This window comes from Perissodus microlepis, chromosome 5 (assembly GCF_051167445.1).
Source record: "Perissodus microlepis isolate ML-2025 ecotype Zambia chromosome 5, ASM5116744v1, whole genome shotgun sequence".
In the NCBI taxonomy this organism is placed as follows: domain Eukaryota; kingdom Metazoa; phylum Chordata; class Actinopteri; order Cichliformes; family Cichlidae; genus Perissodus; species Perissodus microlepis.
The window spans coordinates 3,689,470-3,709,950 of NC_140465.1; the positions used below are offsets into that span (position 1 = coordinate 3,689,470).

The window sequence follows — 20,481 nt, forward strand, 5'->3', positions numbered from 1 at the left end:
TACATTTGCCGTAAAAGTGTTCAGAATGTAATAAAGACACTGACAGCTGACTGACTGAGAATTGGGGTCTAAAAAACACAAAACTAGCTCAACAAAATGTGACCAACGACAAAGAACAAAGTGAGAAACTGCAAAAAAAGACACAACGAAAACACAACAGATGAAAACAAATTCAAACATGCAAAACGGCTACAAAATACAAACATAATTTCATATCGTTTTCAATCATTCATATTCATATTATGATTGTAAGATGATGCCGTTTGACTTCAGATAAAGACGCAAAAAAAAAACCCTACAAAATGACTCAAAATGAGCACAAAGACACAAATGACATTACAAGTGTAAAATGACTGTACACACAAAACAAGACAAACAAACAAACAAACAAACAAAAAAAAACCCTAACGTAATAATAATAATAATAATAATAAAAACACAACTGCCAAGAGACAAAAACCTTTAAAGAGACTCAAAATGTCCACAGTGACACTAAATAACTGCAGGTGCAAAAAAATGACTACCAAGGCACACAATCAACTACAAAAACACAAAATGACCGCAAAGACACGCACACATATTACGCACAGCTAAAGATGACAAATGAATATAAATACAATATATATATAGATATATATCTATATATATATAGATATATATCTATATATATATAGATATATATATATATAGATATAGATATAGATATATAAGTCTGACAGAGTGAGCCCCGTAATCCGTCCATTTGGGCTGAGGTGTGTGTGTGTGTGTGTGCGTGCGTGTGTGTGTGTCGGTGGGAGGGGCTTTTATTTTACTGCTAAATAAAAAGTAACGGTGCCCGGCCGGCTGCCAGTCTGCGGTGTCGCGGGTGACCTGTGGTTTAGGATGAGCCGCCGCGTGTGAGTGAAAGGACGTGACGGCTCCGCGTGTTTACCACACGGGTCTGCGGGAGCCGCAGCGTGTACCTGCAGGCTGTGTGAGAGCGTGTGTGAGCTGCTCGGAGGCAGATCTTCCACAGAACACGCCCTAGTAGAAAAGGTAGACACACACACTCACGGCGAGAGAGAGACACACACAAACACACTCACACTGAGCCTGATCACCGAGGAGCCGAGCTGCCTTACCTGTACACAACAGCCCCAATGCTCCCCTGCAGGCTGCCACCTCCAGCGCACTGTCACCAGATGAGAGCAGGGCGCGTTTACTTCCACACACTCTGGACTTATCGTATATTTACGCGCGGGGCTCTGAACACCTGGAGAGCCTGCGGGACTCGGCAGGAGGAGTAAAGCTGGGTGTTGTTGCAACAGCGGAGCGTTCATCCACCGGCAGGGCTGAGTACCATGAACAGGAATACGCGGCGCTGGATTTTCCATTTTTTCCTGTGCCTCGGGATAGTGTATCTGAAAATCGGGTGAGTGCTCAGGTGTATTTGTTCTGTTGTTCGTGTCTCAGATCAAATGGGAGATTCTCCAGACACACACGCACACACACATACACGCACACCGGGGTCTGCTGGGTGCTGGGGTCTTTTATGGTTTCAGTTTGTACATGTGTTGTTACAGAATCCCACGCACCTGCCCCCCCTGCATCCACTCACACGTGGTGTTCTCAGAAAGAGCCGCAGAAGCGAAACGCCACATTTCTAACCTGTCACCTTCATCGCAGGGGGCTGTCGTCGGTGGTGGCGCTGGGAGCGAGCATCATCTGTAACAAGATCCCCGGCTTGGCCCCGCGTCAGAGGACTATCTGTCAGAGTCGACCCGACGCGATCATAGTGATCGGGGAAGGAGTTCAGATGGGAATCAATGAGTGTCAGTTTCAGTTCAGGCACGGCCGCTGGAACTGCTCAGCCCTGGGGGAGAGGACCGTGTTCGGGAAAGAACTCAGAGTGGGTATGTAGTTGTACACGCTGTACCTCAGTGATACGCTTAGTTTAGGAGTAGAGGCTGATTCAGGAGGGCGGTTGGCTTTTATCTTTCAGTGGCATATAAATAGAATAATACTCCTAAATATAATTATAATGCCATTATAACACTACTGAATGTTGTATCTATATCCGAATAATGCTCATATTCTAATTTCCTAAAGCACTTCTGTAAAAATAATTTATCTTTGCCTGCTTTAAAGGGTTCCATCTCTCTTGTCACCTGGTTCAGGTGGACTTTTAGTAGAAATAGTTTGTCAACAAAAACAAAATCATCACATTAATGTTAAGATTTTCTACAGATATTGAAATAAACGTTTGTGTCTCTGAGCTGAGCTCCACTTTTGTCTTCTCTTTCCCCTCTGTCGATCAAGACAGGTGGCTGCCTCTTGCTCAGAAGTGTCTTTCTGTCAAAAGGGAGTTCTTCCTCCCTACTGTCACCAAGTGCTTCTCACAGGGCGATCAAGTCGGGGTTTTCTCTCTTTCTATTCATCCCCCCCCCCAAATGCTGGTGGCAGATGGCTCCCCCTCTGTGAGTCTGGTTCTATTGTGAGCCTGGTTCTACTGTGAGCCTGGTTCTACTGGAGTTCTTCCTCACAGGGAATTGCTTGAATGTTGAGGTTCTCTCTCTAGTATTGTAGAGACTTACCTGAACATTTAAAGTGCCTGGAGGCTGCTGTTGTGAACTTGCACCAGAGATTTTAGCATGATAATTAAACAACAAGTTTACATGTCTGTAAGCTTTGCTCTTTTGTGGTCGGCTTTAGCGCACGAGGTAGAGCAGGTCATCTGCTGTTTAGAAGGTTGGTGGTTCGATCCCTGGCTCCTCCTGTCTGTGTGTTAAAGTATCCACAAGTTGCTCCTGATGTCTCCATCTGAGTGCGAATGTCATATATAGAGTGCTCAAGTAGAAAGGCACAATATAAGAACCAGTCCATTTACATAGTGAGAACCCTTTAAAACAGATATGTGAATGTATGTCAACTAATAAAATAATTATTACACAATATTTTCTTTAGCTTGTGTGTTATCTTTAGTACATTTCCAGTATCATTCTAGCAGATACAGGGGAAGTAAGCTGGACACTGATTGTTCAAAATTGCTTTTAATTCTCCAAAAACATTTGGAGGAGACATTCCTCCGAGGTACTCGAACTCTGACACTTGGACAGATGTCTGTAAGTTTGAAGCCCAGGCGCACTGCATCTGCTCTCAGTGGGAAAATAAGCCCCTGATTTGATCCTGTGTGTGGAACAAAGCTGGAGGCGATGCTCGCTCCAGAGACAGCACTGTGGATAAATGAGTTTTTAACAGGCCGGTATTCTGCTGTCCTGTCCTTTAAGTTCAGCCTGTCATCTCAGACGGAGAGCTGAGGGTGTCGTTTTTCATGTTGTGTGTATTATAGCTCATGCTGAGCCTTGATTGCTGCGTTGTGCATGACATACTAGTTTGAATGAGTGCACCAACCCATTTTCTTTTACCACTTATTTAATGTGATGCATTTGACAGCTGCAAGATACACATACCTACATGCTCCCTTCTTCTTTTTTTATCCACTGTCAGTGCGACTGCCTTCATGTATGTTCATAAAATACACCCCTCTCCCCCACCCACACCTCCCAAAGCTTCAAGTTCAGACAAGTACTTACTTCTAGGTTTACAAATTTACCTCCCGGTTCTGCAGCTTTGGCAAAAGACGCTGTATGTAGAATGATTTTTAGTTCAGTGCTTCAGGGCAGAGCAGCAATCTTTATCATCAGATTAAAGTCAGCGAGTAAAGATGAGTGCAGATCTTTTCAGAAAAGCACAACTGCAAAAGGCTGCTTGGGTCCGGCTGCCCAACACCTTGTCTATGTGAATCTATTGTTTTGTTTCAGTGAGCTGGAATGCTGATAACTGACAGAATACACCAATTTGGGATCATTGTTGGCAGCAATGCAGGAGGGTACAGTAGTTTGGCATTAGATTCAAGCATCCTCCCCACCCACCAAGTTGGCTGCTTGATGTAGAGAGTGAGTACGGGCTTCTCCTTTCTTGGCTGCACGGGCAAGCGATTGGACAGAAGAAAATATCTCTAGATCACAAATGTAAAGCCAGGATGTTGCTTTGTGTGATGTCCCATCTACTTTGAGATGGTCCTAGACTGATAGTGAGAATCAGGACTCGGTGTGCATGTGCTCCAGCAAGGTTCAACAGCTGCACAGAAGTGTGTGTGTGTGTGTGTGTGTGTGTGTGTGTGTGTGCATATAAAGACAATCTGTGCAATGTCGGAAAAGTCTCTGTGGCAGTTCAATCTCTTAACATCCACTGGCTCAGTTGGGACAGGTCCAGGGGGACAAGTATGTGGTTAGGAAAATCAACCAAGTTAAACTTGGAGTAGAGTCAATGACAACGAATGTGCTGGCAAATGTCACTCAGGGCTTCAGTGGAAAGAAAACAAAACAGGAACCCTGAAATGAACATCAGAACGAGGCAGACAAGATCTACTACACAGTTTTATTTACATAAAACAAGTGACTAGGGTTAGGGCGACGAGGATCAGCTTTAAGTTAAACTACATGTTAGGGTGAGGCACTGAAACTGACTTGTTAGAGCTAGAATTAACCATTAGAACTGCAGAAAGGTATCGCAGAAGGAAAAGTGGTTACAGTTAGACAAGTGTTACAATATGACAGAAGCAAAACCCAGCTCCTGATGAGAGTTGGGTTGTTCTTCAACCACAAAATGTTACCTTTCAAATAAAGTCTCATACATTCAGATGCATATAGTGATTTTCTTTTAAAGGTATCCCATCTGCTTGTCCCATATAGGTCAAAATGCCTCTAAATAATACCCCTAACCTGGGACGGGTCACCTGGCAGAGGTTAAGAAGTTAGTAGTTGAATATGATGACTTTATTGGCCATTTCTGGATGCTTTCCCATGTGCTCAGAAATGATCTCCGCCTTTAATTAAAAAACTACAGCTGAAGAACTTGGATTTATGGAGTGGAAATCCATCCACGTAGGGAGGTTGTGCATGCCTCTCAGATTCCCCTCCGCAGGGTGGATCCTGGAGAGATGGCGGCTGGGACAAGGGCCAAAGCTGATGCCCGAGCTTTTAATCTCTGATCTGCCTCTACTGTTTCATTATGCTCATCCGATCAGTGAAATAGTGTAATTACTCTCCTGCACTTACAGTAGTATCCCACTTAACCATACTTCATTACACATTCAATACAAGTTGCTTGAAAATACCTTCCTTTATTAAAGGTGTTCACTATTAGAGCTGTTAGAGGTACGCTTCCTGCTGAAGTTTATCTGCTTAAAGAGAGCTTGATTAATGAAGGGGACTTGGCTCAGCTTGTGTATTTCATGATTTGGTTTGAGGCAACTATGAAAGGTATGTAAGGAGGCTTGACAGTGCCTGAAATAGTGAATCCTGTTGTCTGTGATAGTGATTAGAAATGTCTTTCCTCTTTATCGCAGGCAGTAAGGAGGCTGCTTTCACCTACGCTATCATAGCCGCAGGGGTCGCCCATGCAGTCACAGCGGCCTGCACCCAGGGGAGCCTGAGTGGCTGCGGTTGTGACAAGGAGAAACAGGGTTTCTACAACCAGCAGGAGGGCTGGAAGTGGGGTGGCTGTTCTGCGGACATCCACTATGGACTGAGTTTCTCCAAGGTGTTTGTGGATGCGCGGGAGATCAAGCAGAGCGCCAGGACACTCATGAATTTACACAACAATGAAGTGGGACGCAAGGTAGGTTTATACATCGTCATCACCTGACGGCAAGCATTCTGACAGAGCTTCATGCACGGTTGTAATAAAGCCATGCAAATGGTATATCACAATATGCAAGACAATGTAGGCAAATCAGAAATGACATACACACTGTCTCACATGCTGTTAACGGGGTACAGCCTGGACATGACAGCAGTCTGCAGGCGATCCGATTTCAAACAGCCCACATTTGCTCCCCTAATACCTCAGGCCAACTGATGTTAAGTTTAAAGTTTGTGTCACTTCCTGCATGGATCTCATGGGGTTCAGCTTTTAAGCGAAGCAACCTGAGATCAGTGTTGACTGCAGCACTGAAACCTGATTCAGCAGCATGGCTTGATTGTAATGTAACTACTAACAGTTGTAATGTGGATTGCTCACAGTGATATCAGATCCAGCACTCTTTATAACTAACACATGTAATTAGGCAAACACTTCCATATCCGCACATACAGGCAGTTCAGAGTTTGTAGTTCTTTGTTAAAAAGACAAAAATCTGAAAATGCTAACATGGTGTTGTAGTGTGTACAGAGAAAACGTAACTTTGCCAATTAAACAAGAAGAATAGCAAGAAGAAACAACAATGTGGGCTTTATTAGGGAAACTGTAAATGAGACTTTTTTGACTTTTTTCTCTGATTAAACTGGAGAAAAAAAAATCAGAGAAAGTATCTGAAAGTGATGAAACTCAAACAACAGTTAAAATAGCACACAGAGTGGTGGATGAGGTAAATGTTAGAATTTGTTATACCCACAGCAGCAAGAGCAGCAAGTTTTAGTTGTTTGAGTATACTTGAGTCAAAGATAGCACCCACTCAGTTTAATAATAATTGCTCAACAAGGCACATACCTGTCTTCTTTTTGCATGTTCTACATTCTTCATGTGTCTTTTCCAATATAATGTCTATGGAGAAAATGCTGTTTAGTCCACATTTTGACTTCTATTACCTTCATTTGTGTTACCTGGAAGCGGCACACAGAGGTCTCCCAAAAACTGTGAAAGCAGTTTGACATCTGCTTAAAACTGAAATCTGTTGTTATCTATTGTGTTTTTAACACTGTGTCCAAAACACCAGAATGTTCTCATGGAAACAAGGGTTTTAATTATTATTTCTTTAATCTTTATTGGTTTTCTGTCATAAGCTTCAGTGAGCTCTACAAACACATTCATCTTAGAAATAGAATTAACGGTTTGCCATTAAAAATGGTGAACCTCATCCCCTTATTTACCCATATATTCATACAGTACTTTCCTTCCATGCATACACAAATTTATCTGTCACACACATCTGCATCGAGGGTTATTTCTATCTTGGACACTTTAACATGCAAAGTGGAGGATAACAACACAACATTCCAATGAATGGACAACCTGCCCCACAGCCACATAAATGTTTATAGATACACTGACAAAAAAATACCTGCAGGTAGTTTGTACAGGTTGTATCAGAAAAAATTGGGTAGTAAAATATAGTACTGGTTCCTACTGTTTAGTCTTTGTTAAAATCTTAATGGCTCATATCAACATGAAGGTAAAAAACAGTTGTTTTTTTACATAGAAATTTCATTATCAGGAGCCACTGAGGGCATCGTGTGGTCATTGCAAAACTAGTGCAAAAATCATTTCGAGAACACGAACTCATGAAGTAACAGTGTTTTCAAAGAAACAAATTAGGGTAAACCCAAGACGACCATATTATTATTATTATTATTATTATTATTATTATTGTTAATTTATTTCCAATATGTAAACAATATACAGATACATTTAGTAAAGAAAATAAGAGAGAGAGAAAAAAATACTATACAAAAGTCAATACATTTCAATATAGCTACCATCCTGATTCATTTACATGTTGAAAGGGAGTGGGAAGAAGTACACATTTAATCCCACCCCTTTGCCAGAAGTTATCAGTTAATATTTTGTCATCTTTCTTACTGATATAATCTGTAATAAAAATAGTGAACAGATTTCTGATATAAAATCACATCATGAAATCTTTTAAATAGAGACATTCACTTAATTTCAATATTTTCCCTTTCTTTATAGTTCGAGAAGATCATATTTTTTAACTCTTTTTGAGCTGTTTTATGTTTGGATGTTGCTTTAATTCCGTATTCAAACTGTTCCACAGTTTCACTCCATGCACAGAAACACAAAAGCTTTTTCTTGTAGTACGTACCGTCCCTGTTTTGAAGTTACAAAAACCCCTTAAATTATAACTTCCTTCTTTCAAAAAAAAACATACTCTGAATATTACCTGGCAGTTTTGCTTTGAATAGAATTTGTGCTGTTTGGAATTTCACTAGATCGTCACTTTTCAATATTTCAGACTGCAAAAATAGTGAGTTTGTATGTTCCCTATAACCTGCATCATGGATGATTCAAACTGCTTTTTTGATATGGAAGAGCATTACCCCGACGCTGATATCGTTAGCAGCAGACAGCAGTAAGGAGCCAGACGACCGACTGATCAATAGAAAAGATTGTCCTCAAAACTGAACCACAAGAAAACAGTCCATTGAAAAAGCACTGGAAGGCATCGAAGGCACATCCTGCTCCTACTATTAAAGTGGACATGAATGTCTGCATGCTTTAACCTTAATTTACACCACGGAGTCCAACTCTAAAAACAATGTCACCAATTTAACACTGTCCATGAAGCTAGATTTAAATTTTTTTTATGGTGTTTAGAGCATGTGTAGTGCCATCTTGTCAAGTACGGACAATTCAATTCAATTTTCAATATTTATACAGTGCAAATAACAACGACAGTCACTTCAAGGTGCTTTATATTGTAAGGTAGACCCTACAATAATCCTTACAGAGAAAACCGAACAATCATATGACCCCCTATGAGCAAGCACTTTGGCGACAGTGGGAAGGAAAAACCCCCCTTTAACAGGAAGAAACCTCCAACAGAACCAGGCTCAGGGAGGGGCGGGGCCATCTGCTGCGACTGGTTAGGGAGAGAGAAAGAAGACAGGATAAAGAAATGCTGTGGAAGAGAGACAGAGATTAATAACAAGTATCTAGAAAACAAGAAATTGATGTCAGTAGGTTGGTTGGTTACTACTAATACTGCTACACCATTTTATGTTAGCTAACTAGTGACAGAAACAATTATTAATTGGAAAACAAGTAAGTAAGTAAGCTTCTTCACTGTTGGCTAGCTGCACTGAAATGGGAGAATCCTACTGGGCTTTGTTGAGCACTTTATAAATCAGGGTCTTTGATTATTTATTGTTGGGCCAGACAAATATAGAAAACCATTACATCATGTCAGACCTGAAATCTGATTTTAAAAAGGAGGACTTTACTTGTAAGCTTAACATTTCCATTTTTATCAAATGCCACTGAGGAATCCTTACCTTTAAACATAACCTTAGTTTGTTCCTCCATCTCTGAGTGAAGTTATCTTGCACTGTATTCTTTTCCTTGGAAATAAAGCAGCCATACTTTTAGCTAGCAGATGCACTGTGGGACAACCTGGACACAACATTTTGTGTGTTCGTTGAGGTGATGGAAACATTGTATTTGGTGTTAATGTTTCTCCCTTTATGCTCACACCTATTCAGTAGCACTTGCTAGATGCTATACCATGAATTGTGTTCATCTGCATCAAAAGCACTGTTCTATAGCACCATAAATGATGAATAAATTAAAGGTTTTTGGCTCTTTTCTCTGTTGGTATGTGTTCTTCTATGTGTTATTGTTCCCCCCAGTTAGGCTCAAATTGGTATGAAATAAACACTTCCCTCAAATGTGTTAAGTCTAAAGTAATAAGCCTGTTTTGAGAAAGTAACAAGGTACAAATATTTTTGTTACAATGTGGGGAATAAAAGCGAAAGATTGTCAGATAAATAAAAGCCAGCTGAAAATTCTACTTATAATTGGTAATGTGTACGTCATACTTCCCACCTCTGAAACTCACAGAACAACTACACCCATTCATGGGGTTCCCACCTGCTGAGTGCCTGTTTAAATTACACTTATACTTAAAATTGTCTCCAGTATAGCGCTTATGAAGTAAATTAGTAAATAATAGTTATAGAGTAAGATAAATGTTTTTGTTTAAGGCTGTGAGCATGCTTATTTCAATTTAATTCAATTTTACTGTATTGATTACACATTCAGATGACCCCCTATGACACTGCACTTGGAGACAGCGGGAAAGAAAAACCCCTTTCAACACAAAGAAACCTCCTGTAGAACTAGGCTAAGGGAGGCGAGCCTTCTGGTGTGTTGGGGGAGAAGATAGGACAAAAGACACTGTGGAAGAGAGCCAGATAACTAATGATTAAACACAATAGTTACGTAGAAGCACATTGAGAGTGTTTATACAGCTAAGCAACAGCAACTAAGGGGTGGTTCAGGGTCTAGCCCTAACTATAAGCTTTATTCAAAAGGAAAGTTTTAGCCTAATCTTAAAAGTAGAGGGGGTGCCTGTCTCCAAAATGCAAATTGGGAGCTGGTTTCACAGAAGGGCCTGAAAGCTGAAGGCTCTGCCTCCCACTCTATTTAGGAAAACTCTAGAAACCACAATTAAACCAACGATCTGAAGCAAGGAGCTCTATTGATACAAGAGGTACTATGAGGGCTTTAAGATGGAATGATGCCAGATTATTCAAGACCTTTCTTTTGAGGAAGGGGATTTTAAATTCAGTTTTGCTAGTGAACAGATCCTAATATTGGAGAAATATCAGTGTCAGTATTCTCACTGCAGCATGCTGTAAGCAGTCCTAAATATTTGTTTGTTGCACAATGGAGGACATAGTCTGGTCAAAAATGACTCGGAGATTCCTCACAGTGTTACTGGAGCCCAGGGTAATGCCATCAGAATATGTATCTGTTTAGACAATATGTTTCTGAGATTTTTAATGCCAAGCACAATAACTTCCGTTTATATTTAGATGCAAGAAATTAGAGGTCATCCAGGTCTTTATGTTTTTAAGACATGTCTGTAGTTTAACTAGATGGGTAGATAAAGCTGGGCATCATCTGCATAACAATGAAAAAGTAGCTATGCTGTTCTAATAACACTGCCTAAGGGAAGCATGTATAATGTAAACTGAATGAGCCCTAGCACAGAACCCTGTGGAACTCCATAATTAAGTTAATGTATGAGGAAGACTCCACATTTATATGAAGAAATTGTAGTCTATTAGATAGACATTATTCAAACCACTGCATCACAGTACTTTTGATACCTATGTTTATGCTCTAATCTCTCTAATACAATATTGTGGTCAGTGTTATTGAAGGCTGACACGTCAAACATAGAAATGAGTCCACTGTTTCTTAACTGTGACAAATTCTGAAACCTGACTGAAATTTTTCAAATAAGCCATTCCTCGGCAGATGATTTGTCAGCTACTCTTTCAAGAATTTTTGAACTCAATAAAAGACTGGATATTAGTATACTATTAGCTAAGACAGCTGTTTAAAGTGATGGCTTTTTACGTAGTGGTTTAATTAAAGCCTGCACTACATAGTCCATTAAGACAGATAAAGACTGAAGCATGAATAAATGGTAGAGCTTCTTTGAACAGTAGTAGTGGGATCTAATAGACAGGTTGATGGTTTGGGGGATGTAATTATTCTGTTAAAAATTTGGGCATTTCAAGTCTTTGGAGACGGATTGACCTTTGAAGAATTTCAAGGAACATTAGTTCAACGCTGGCCTTACTATTCAGCCTGAGAGGTTGCTGCTTGCTCTGGTATCTCAACCATTTTTTATATAAATACTGATGGTTCAGCCAGAATAAATCCTACTGAATTTTGTTATGCCCTGACTATGTCCACACATGGATGGTCATTGAAATTTTGTCAAGATAAAATATATGCTCCTTTATTTAATCTCTAACTTTTCTGAAACTGGTAATATGAACTCCCAGAAGTTTAGGAAATATTTGCATTTTCAACAAGCTAAAGTTTTATAATGACCACAACATTGTGCAAATGCATCATTATGGAGGATGCTCTGGAGATTTCTCTAGTGTAGTTGATTTTAGACCTGTGGTTGGACACACAGGCAAATTAAAAATGTATCAGAACCTATTTAGCAAACTTCAAACTTTTTTTTCTTGCAGTTTAATGGCATTTTGGTACTAGAATAGTATTAAAAGCTAATAGATGAAGAGATATGAAGAAAGTTAATTGTAGTCAAACAAAAGTAAAAAGGAAATCCGGCTCAGTCTTTTATGAAGTTCAACTGAATCAAATATTAGTTTCTGTTCAATAACATGCATCAGATCATGTAACTGACCATGAGATGAGATTATTTTAGGATGTGTATAGAGTTGATGAAAACCTAATTTCTATGTATTAAAGACAGAAATAGCAGTTCCTGCAGACCCTTACCTTACATGCATCAAATGAAAAATCTAAGCAAATCTTTGTCAAAATTTCTCTGTGTGCACAGCTTTACTTTAGAGGAATGCATCTAAAATGTTGTTTGCAGAAGGCTGTGCGAAGTCTCTCAGGATGAGGCTTCATATTTTAGGCCTGACATCAGTCACAATGTGATACAGTGCGTGGATCTCTTAATATACACTTACTAAACTGATACCTCTGTAATTATTGTAGGAAAGCTTTCATGTTTAATTGGAGATAATGTCAGTCTGTGTGACTTGAGTGCCAACCTTCCAATTTCTTGAGAAGAATAAACAAGAGTGTAAAAGGTGCCACAGGAGGCTTACGGGGCTTCTGTTAGACAAACAATGGCATCTTCACTGGGATTTCACTTCACTGAACTCCATGAATTAAATGTTTGCCGGGTCTCGGGGGCATGACCACACTAAGCTGTATGCATCCAAGGCTTTTGACAATTACCCCACGAGACTCCAGAAAGTCTGAGGCCACATCAGAGTAGAATAATTAAAAAGCAGGGTGAGGCTTCTCTAATGCGTGCAAGGGTTCCCACTCAGTGAGGAGGAAGAAGGGTAAGTTGATGTCATTCAGCCAGAAGCACAGACAGAGTCCCCTGGCTGTAGTAACAAATACACTGAAAGGTTCCACTCCTAAACTGTAATTCAATTCATTTCAACGACTATGGATACTCAAGATTGTCTTTTGAAGCTCATCCTGACTCGTAAAAATGGCACATGTATTGCTGGTAGCTATAGACTGACATACTGTAGCAGCTCTGGGATCCCTGGAATGCTTGTATTCATTTGGAATGTTTGTCTCAACCTGTTGAAGCGTTAGCCCCCCTCCCCCCGACTCATTATGGAAATACAGCAACAAGCAGTCTACCGAAATTGTATAAGATGACAAAAATTGTAATTATGCACAATTCTTTTATCAGGAGGCATGCATTAGTTATAAAATAACAATTTTTCAATGGCTTAAGTTTGAAAAGATTGCTTCATCTGAGCTTTTCCTCTATAGGTCCTGGAGAAGAGCATGCACCTAGAGTGCAAGTGTCATGGGGTTTCTGGATCCTGCACCACGAAGACATGTTGGACGACACTCCCCAAATTCCGTCAGCTGGGATACATGCTCAAAGACAAGTACAACCACGCTGTTCACGTGGAGCCTGTGCGCGCCAGGCGGAACAAGCGCCCCGCCTTCCTGAAGATCAAGAAACCACACTCCTACCGCAAGCCCAAGGACATGGAGCTAGTCTACATCGAGAGGTCTCCCAACTACTGCGAGGCTGACCCTCTGACCGGAAGCATGGGGACGCAGGGCCGTCTGTGTAACAAAACAGCCCAGCAGCCCAACAGCTGTGACCTGATGTGCTGTGGTCGGGGATACAACACACATCAGTACTCGCGTGTTTGGCAGTGCAACTGCAAGTTCCTGTGGTGCTGCTATGTCAAGTGCAACACGTGCAGTGAGAGGACAGAAGTGTATACCTGTAAATAGATATATTTACTGGACATTCCTTTAGCGTGTGTTGTTCGTGGGTTTCAGTATCTGTGGAGAGACTGCCTTGCTGCCCTTGTGTTACAGCAATCACAGCTTTTTCATTCAACTTTGTCGATTATAATGATGCCAATGGACATCTGCCACGACACTGGACTTGAGCTATCAGCTTCACAAATGTTCTTTTTGTGTTTTAAATTGATTGACATTTTGTGCTGCATGCTTAACGTTTTCACAGGCCGTACTGGTCTACTGGCATGACTCACCTTAAACAGTAGGCCTAACAGGTTTTTATTTTATTTTATTTTTCTTTTGTTAATCGACTAATAATTTATTTGATGAGAAAACTACTGATCATTTTGAAGATTCACTGCAACTAAATCTAGTAAAGGTTTGGTGGTGTAGATTCCGGTTTTTAGAAAAGAAAAAAGAAACGGGCACTTAAGGTTTTTCTTTGTTACTTTTTTTTGAAGACTTAAACACTGGATATAAAAACTCAAACAGTCTGAACTAACCAATAGTGAATATTTGGGACACTACAGCAGAACATTAAACTACTGATTATGGGTCAAGTATGATAGTATTGTTTTCTACTTGTTCTCTGTCCCATTTCCTCTTCACTTTGCTGCTAGTTGTCTGGAAAGGTGTGGTCGAGCAGCCACATTTTTAGTTAACCCCAGGAGCAAATGCAAGCTTCCAGATCTAAATCCCCATGTTGCTGGTTAATAGAAAATATTTTGTAAGAGTTTATTTTTATATAAATATTTCTTTATTTATTTCCCATCTTTGTTTAAGATGTGCTTTCCCTTTACGTTAGTAATTGTGTGTGTTACTGATTTCAGGAAATGACCCACTACAATTTAAATATAAGTCCTGCACACTTGCTAACACGTTTATTAAGTCACAACATTTTGGTCTGACTGACCTTCAAGAGGTACATTGTATGTCTGTATATTCACACACACACACACACACACACACACACACACACACGCACACACACACACACACACACACACACACGTGTGTGTATTCATATCCTTGTGGGGACATCTCATTGACATAATGCTTTCCCTAGCCGCTTACCCTAACCATCAAAAATGAATGCCTAACCCTAACCTTTACCCTAAACCTAACCATAACCTCACTGTAACCCTGACACTAAAACCACATTTTGAGTCTCAAGAATGCCTTCAATCCTCTGGGGGTGGGCATTTTGGTCCCCAAGTATACAAGTATAGTAAACTTCCAATTTCTGGTCCCCACAAAGACATCTAAACAGGTACACACACACACACACTGCTGTGAAAAAGTATTTGTCCACTTTCAGATTTTGTTTCGGGTCAGCTAACAAATTGTAATCTTAGACAAAGAAAAATTATGATTTGATTTATTATGGGTAAAAAAAAAAAATCTGACTCTGTGTGAAAAGTCAGTGTTAATGATTTAACAATAAGAAAGAGACTGGGCAAGGCACGTCTCAGATTTGCCAAAAATGCCCTGATGATCTCCAAGACTTGGGTTAGGGTAGGGAAAATATCCTGTGGAATATTACTCTGTTTGAGCTCTGTTAGATTTTGTGTAAAAAAAAAAAGTAGCATCATCTCAGCAGACAGACAGGGTGGTGGTAGTGTGATGGTCTGGAACAGTGTGAATTCTGCTCTCTACCAGAAAATCCTGAAGGATAATGTCCGGCCATCAGTTCATGCCCTGAAGTGCCAGCACATTTGACTTATGAAGCAGGACAATGACAAAGAGTGGGCCAAAATTCCTCCCCAGTAATGCGAAAGACTCATTGGCAGTTATCGCAAACGCTTGATTGCAGTTCTTACAGCCAAGGGTGGCACAACCAGTTATTAGGTTTTGGGGGGCAATTACCTTGTCACACAAGGCAAGGTAGGTTTAGATAACCTTTTCTTTCCCTCAATAAATTAAAACATAACTTAAAAATTGTTTTTATTTATTTCCTTGAGTCATCTTTGTCTAATATTGTTTAATGTATGAAACATTTAAATGTGACAAATATGCAGAAAACTAAGAAGTCAAGAAAGAGGCAAATACTTTTTTCACCCCACTGCATATAATAATCACTTAATGGATGACACTTCCCATGTGTATATGCCATTATTCAGATAAAAAACCATTAGTCTGACATTTTTTAAAGCTAATCATAACACATATACAACTACTCTCCTCTACAGAAACATCCGCACAGATGGAAATGGTACAATGGCTAATCGTTGTTGAATGAGTTATCTTTAAATTGTTGTGGCATTTTTCCCTGGATGCACCTGTTAACCATTCAAATGTACAGAGGTTTTTTGAACTATGAAATCATTCACTGAAACACTGTTTTAAAGATGTGTCTTTATCCTTGTTAGCACAATATAATTCTTTTACACTGAAATGTGTGTTCAGGAAAATGCTAATATTACCTTCAGGATAGGTGTTCCATGAATGTTTCTTTTGTCTGTATTATTAAAAAAAATACCATTACAGTTTCATCTTATCTGAACTTTACAAGCTTCTTTATTCCTTAATTAAGCAGGCCTAGATAAGGGTCGCTGATTCCCTGGCTGGTCGTTAGGGGAAAATGCGTACACTGCAACCAGTTGTGAATGGATGCTAGAGGTTGCTGGCAGTCACTAAGGTGAACGTGATCAAAAAGACGTATACAGTGTTGCACTGAAAGCCTCCTCGCCATTGCTTTGGTCGCTAGCAGGTTGCTATGGTCACTAGTAGTCACATGGAAGACTAACTTGTCTTCAAACACTCATCATTTACTCTAGAAAAAGTGTGACACAGACCTCCAATGGAGACTATTCACCTTAAAAGTAAAAGCTCTCGAAGTTTTTGTATTAGCATAACCTTTTCCACTTCTAGTTTTAGCTATACCTTCTCAATTGTTTAAAGTTTTGTAAGTGCTTGCAGACAAATCATGCAAACTATGGGAGACCATGGCAGTCTACTAGTGACCAAAGCAATCACAAGGAAGTTTTTGGTGCAGCACTTTCTTTGCAACCGATTTCACATTGTGATAGCAAGCAACTTCGGGCAACCATTCACCACTCAGTTGGCTAATAGACTTTTTCCGCTTGCAGCTAGAAGTTGTCAGGGGGTTACTGGCCCCAAGACCTGTGTGACTGATGCCTTAGCCACCTAGATAGGTAGCTGGTTTAGCTAACCCTTTAGCTAAATAAATCAAACATAGATTTTGTTAGCATGCAACATCAATCAACTATGAAATGCCTGTGGCACAGATTCTAGTTTTGTGTTATTGTTCAGCTTCATTATAAGTTATATTATAAATTCCTATTCATTTTCTCCATTGAAGTTTCAGAAACTCCGTATAAAATCCGTTTTGAACGTACCCAGCCAACTATCAGGTGAATCATGACCATAAAAAGAATTTTGATCTGCATCAAAAAGAAAAAGAAAAAGGTCAAAGGTACAAAACTTTTTCAAAGTAAAGAAATTACAACTACTGCCAGTCCCAAATTCCACAGCTTCCAGCCTTCCTAAATCAGCCTTCTTGAATTTAATTTTTTTAGTTACTATAGTGTTGCATAACAATATTTTATACTAATAAGTTTTAAATATTTATAGTTTGTGATGTGTGTAGAGTGAAGTGCCGTCTATGTACTGGTATAGTGCAGTGCTACATTCATGGCTGTACATGGTTTCTGAACCTGATTGCGACAAGTTTAAACATCTATGGTAATAGTAACTCCACCAATCAGAGACATTGAGTTTAGAATATACGATTATAGATAAAATGGTTCTTTTCCAAAGCATCGCCAATAAAACAAGTCTTTGTTAAAACAAGGCTTCTGCATATACGATTGTTTCACAATGTCACAGCTTGTATTAAGTTTACTTTGGATGGTAACGACATAATTACAACACGCAACCATAATAAATTTTTACTTGAGGAAAATCACTCTTGAGCTCAATATGTCATACTCCCATCTTTTTATGAGAAACTACATTTCACTTGCAAAACAATTTAAAATAAAGTTTGGCTTCTGGAAATTGTGTAATTAGATTTGTTCAAGTTTCATCACATGAGATTTGATTCAGTTACAAAAATCGCATGTTATTAAAATGATCTGTATCAGAGTTCATGGGTGACTTACTTCATGTAAAACCGTGCTTCTCAGCTCTTGTCATGGTTTATTTGGGTAAACTAATGTCTCAGAATTATCAGCAGGAATTCATTTTATGTTTAATGCACATATTTCAAGCTTTGCGGTTACTGTGAGGATAGTTTGGAGCAAAGTGGGTGTTACTGACAGCCGTGGTGCCGTGCAGAGGGTGTCACAGCAGCGTTGTTCCTCAGTGAGCAGTGGGAGTGTGGAGCTGCTGGCTGATAGATCACTCTGACATCTGCTTCATTCAGCCCTCAACAACGTTGCTACAACAACCAAACCGTGCCCCACAAAAATGTTCCTCCTCTCATCGAGAGGCCAGGCTGCCATTAACAAAATGGTAACCATGAAAATCCCAGATAAAATCTGCATGCTGTTTATTTTCTGGAAATGGCAAAAGGGGAAGAAAGTGGGGAGGGGGCTTTACAATTGGCAAGAGGATGATGTCAAGAAGGATTTCAATCCGAGCAACAGAAAAGATCTTAACTCCGTGAATAATTGGCACAAAACATTCCTCAGCTAAACATTGCCTCAATAGTGTGACGCTTTCAAAAGGCAGCTGGCCAAACAGCCTTGGTTAGAGTAACACCGAGGCTCTGTCACTAAGAGCTCAACAACACTGTCCAAGTGTCTCACACAGCACAGCCTTGTTCAAATTTCAGTTTTGATAATAATATGACTTCCATCTAATTCTGTGAACATACAGCAGACACAAGAGAGGAGTTGAGGAACTGAAACCTAAGTATAGTTATTGTTTTTACATCTGTGAAAGGAGTTTGACTATTCCTCCCTTTCCTTCAGATTTTATGTGTATCCCTTAAATATTTGTTTCCACTTCTGTTAATGCCACTTATACTTTGTCTCATGACATGGTACGTCTTAATTGAGGAACTGTGCTAACTATTGCGGTAACGTGTAGTATCCTGACCAACTAGCAAGAAGCCAGTAACTACACTTTTATTGTCACTCTACTATAAATAGCACCAAGCCAAAACGGGCAAACTATAAAAGGTTTGATCTTCAAATCACAGGGAATATGGACCATTCAGAGTTTCCAACACCACACATTCTGTAATATCCACGTCAACATGACAATTTCTCATCATTTCTCTCATCTAGATGCCCATGCTGAATGACTGTGCTGCATAAAATTTTTACTGGAGGTTTGAGGTGTCAACTAATGAGAAAAATGTTAAATATGAGGATTTATTAACTTCTGTAACTAGAAAATTTGCTTAAAGGCTCAGCAGACTGCATTGTTTGCGTGTGGCTGTATGGTATGTTCGGTAAGTTTTCTGTGAACTGTGCAGGAAAAAAAATCACAGAAAAAAAAACAACTTCAAAAACATGAACTTGTTTTTAAGGTCAGCTGTTGCAATGCCAGCTTTTCTAGCACAGCACAGCTTTTGGGTGTTGAGATGATTTTACACTTTACTATGTGGCAAATGAACAAATTCAGCTCTAAATGGAAGATAAAGAGCTACTAATGGAAGTTTTGAGCCGTGTCGTGCTTGAATTGAAGATTCCCACAAAGCATCTTACAATCACCTCCTCAACAGACTATTGGAAGCTACTTGTTATTACTCATTAGCAGAGATGGGCTGTGATCCCATTACTTTTTTCAAGCAACAAGTAATGTCTATTGCAAAAAAGTAATTAGATTACTGTTACTTTCCTATAAGCACGTTACTAAACCGTGATTTTGTTTGCAAGAGTGTCTCATAACAATGACGTACGAGTGTGTGACGTCCATGGCAGCAACAGACGAGTGCAGATCAACAATGGATAATATGGAGTGTAGGAGAGAGTACAACCATGCAGCGTTTAAAGCTTGGAAGTACTGACATTACTTTGAGTTTGATTCTGTAAAAAATTACAAAAACATTAGCGTCTGCTGTTCACTCTGCGTGGGAAGAAAATATCTTTCTACCGCGAAAACTTAAACTTCAAATCTGAGCGAGCTCCGAGCACGCTGCCACGGGAATGTGACATTCACAGAGAAACCCCCGGATCCTCCCACTGACATGACCACTGTGGCACCGGGCAAACCTCCACCCGCCCCACTCCTGCTAAACAGGTGACAATAGATTTAAGAGCGACAGGACTCAGTGCTGCTGAATCTATTTGAAAGAGTGTAAACACAAAACTTTATTTTATTTTATAAGCTGGAATATGCAGAAAAGGTTTAAATGTTAGACAAATTTCTTCCAGTCAGAAACTGCTGCATATAATTAAATTTTTGCTTGATGCAATGTGCACGAAGTTAAAAGATTAAAACTAATAAAACAAGTTTTAAAAAGAGACTTTTTCATTTGATTGAGTTTTATATGATGGATTATGCAGAAAAAATAGAATTGGGCTGAAAGATCTGTTGCTTTATTACTTATTCAGTTTGTGTATCAAGTTTTTAGAAAGTAACTAAGTAACTAATTAGCTTTGAAAATAAGTAATCAGTAAAGTAACATGATTACTGTCTTAAGGAAGTAATCAGTAATTAGTAATTAATTACTATTTTCAAGTAAATTGACAAACACTGCTTATTAGTCATTACTAACATCATTTCTAAACTGATTTGCTTGTGAAAAATGATCAAACAAAAGCAGAATACGTCCACATCATTGAGCTCCGTTTTTCACATTTTTGGGAAACATTTTAACCAAGTAGCATCTCTGGGGTTCAAACATGAAGCCAAGTTCCTCAAGTGACCACCTGAAGAGTGAGTCAGTTCCAACTGCAGTCTCATATTAATTTCATCTGCAGGCTGAAAGTTAGCAGTGTG

The 20,481-nt window shown here is 39.6% G+C and overlaps 1 protein-coding gene across 1 annotated transcript; it reads left to right on the forward strand.

Annotated features, from left to right (window-relative positions):
• The first annotated feature begins 832 nt into the window (after positions 1 to 832).
• On the forward strand, positions 833 to 16,063 carry wnt7aa (wingless-type MMTV integration site family, member 7Aa). Its single transcript, XM_084927427.1, has 4 exons — positions 833 to 1,411; positions 1,666 to 1,892; positions 5,390 to 5,661; positions 13,075 to 16,063. The coding sequence occupies exons 1-4, from the start codon at positions 1,341 to 1,343 to the stop codon at positions 13,552 to 13,554; spliced, it is 1,050 nt and encodes a 349-aa protein (XP_084783553.1). The 5' UTR covers positions 833 to 1,340; the 3' UTR covers positions 13,555 to 16,063.
• Positions 16,064 to 20,481: the final 4,418 nt, after the last annotated feature.

What these genes read in the sequence shown, in the direction of transcription:
- wnt7aa (XM_084927427.1), top strand. Translation starts at nt 1,341, where the DNA reads ATGAACAGGAATACGCGGCGCTGGATTTTCCATTTTTTCCTGTGCCTC. An exon ending in ATAGTGTATCTGAAAATCGG is followed by an intron (nt 1,412 to 1,665) that starts GTGAGTGCTCAG and finishes CCTTCATCGCAG; the next exon opens with GGGGCTGTCGTCGGTGGTGG. An exon ending in ACAATGAAGTGGGACGCAAG is followed by an intron (nt 5,662 to 13,074) that starts GTAGGTTTATAC and finishes TTTCCTCTATAG; the next exon opens with GTCCTGGAGAAGAGCATGCA.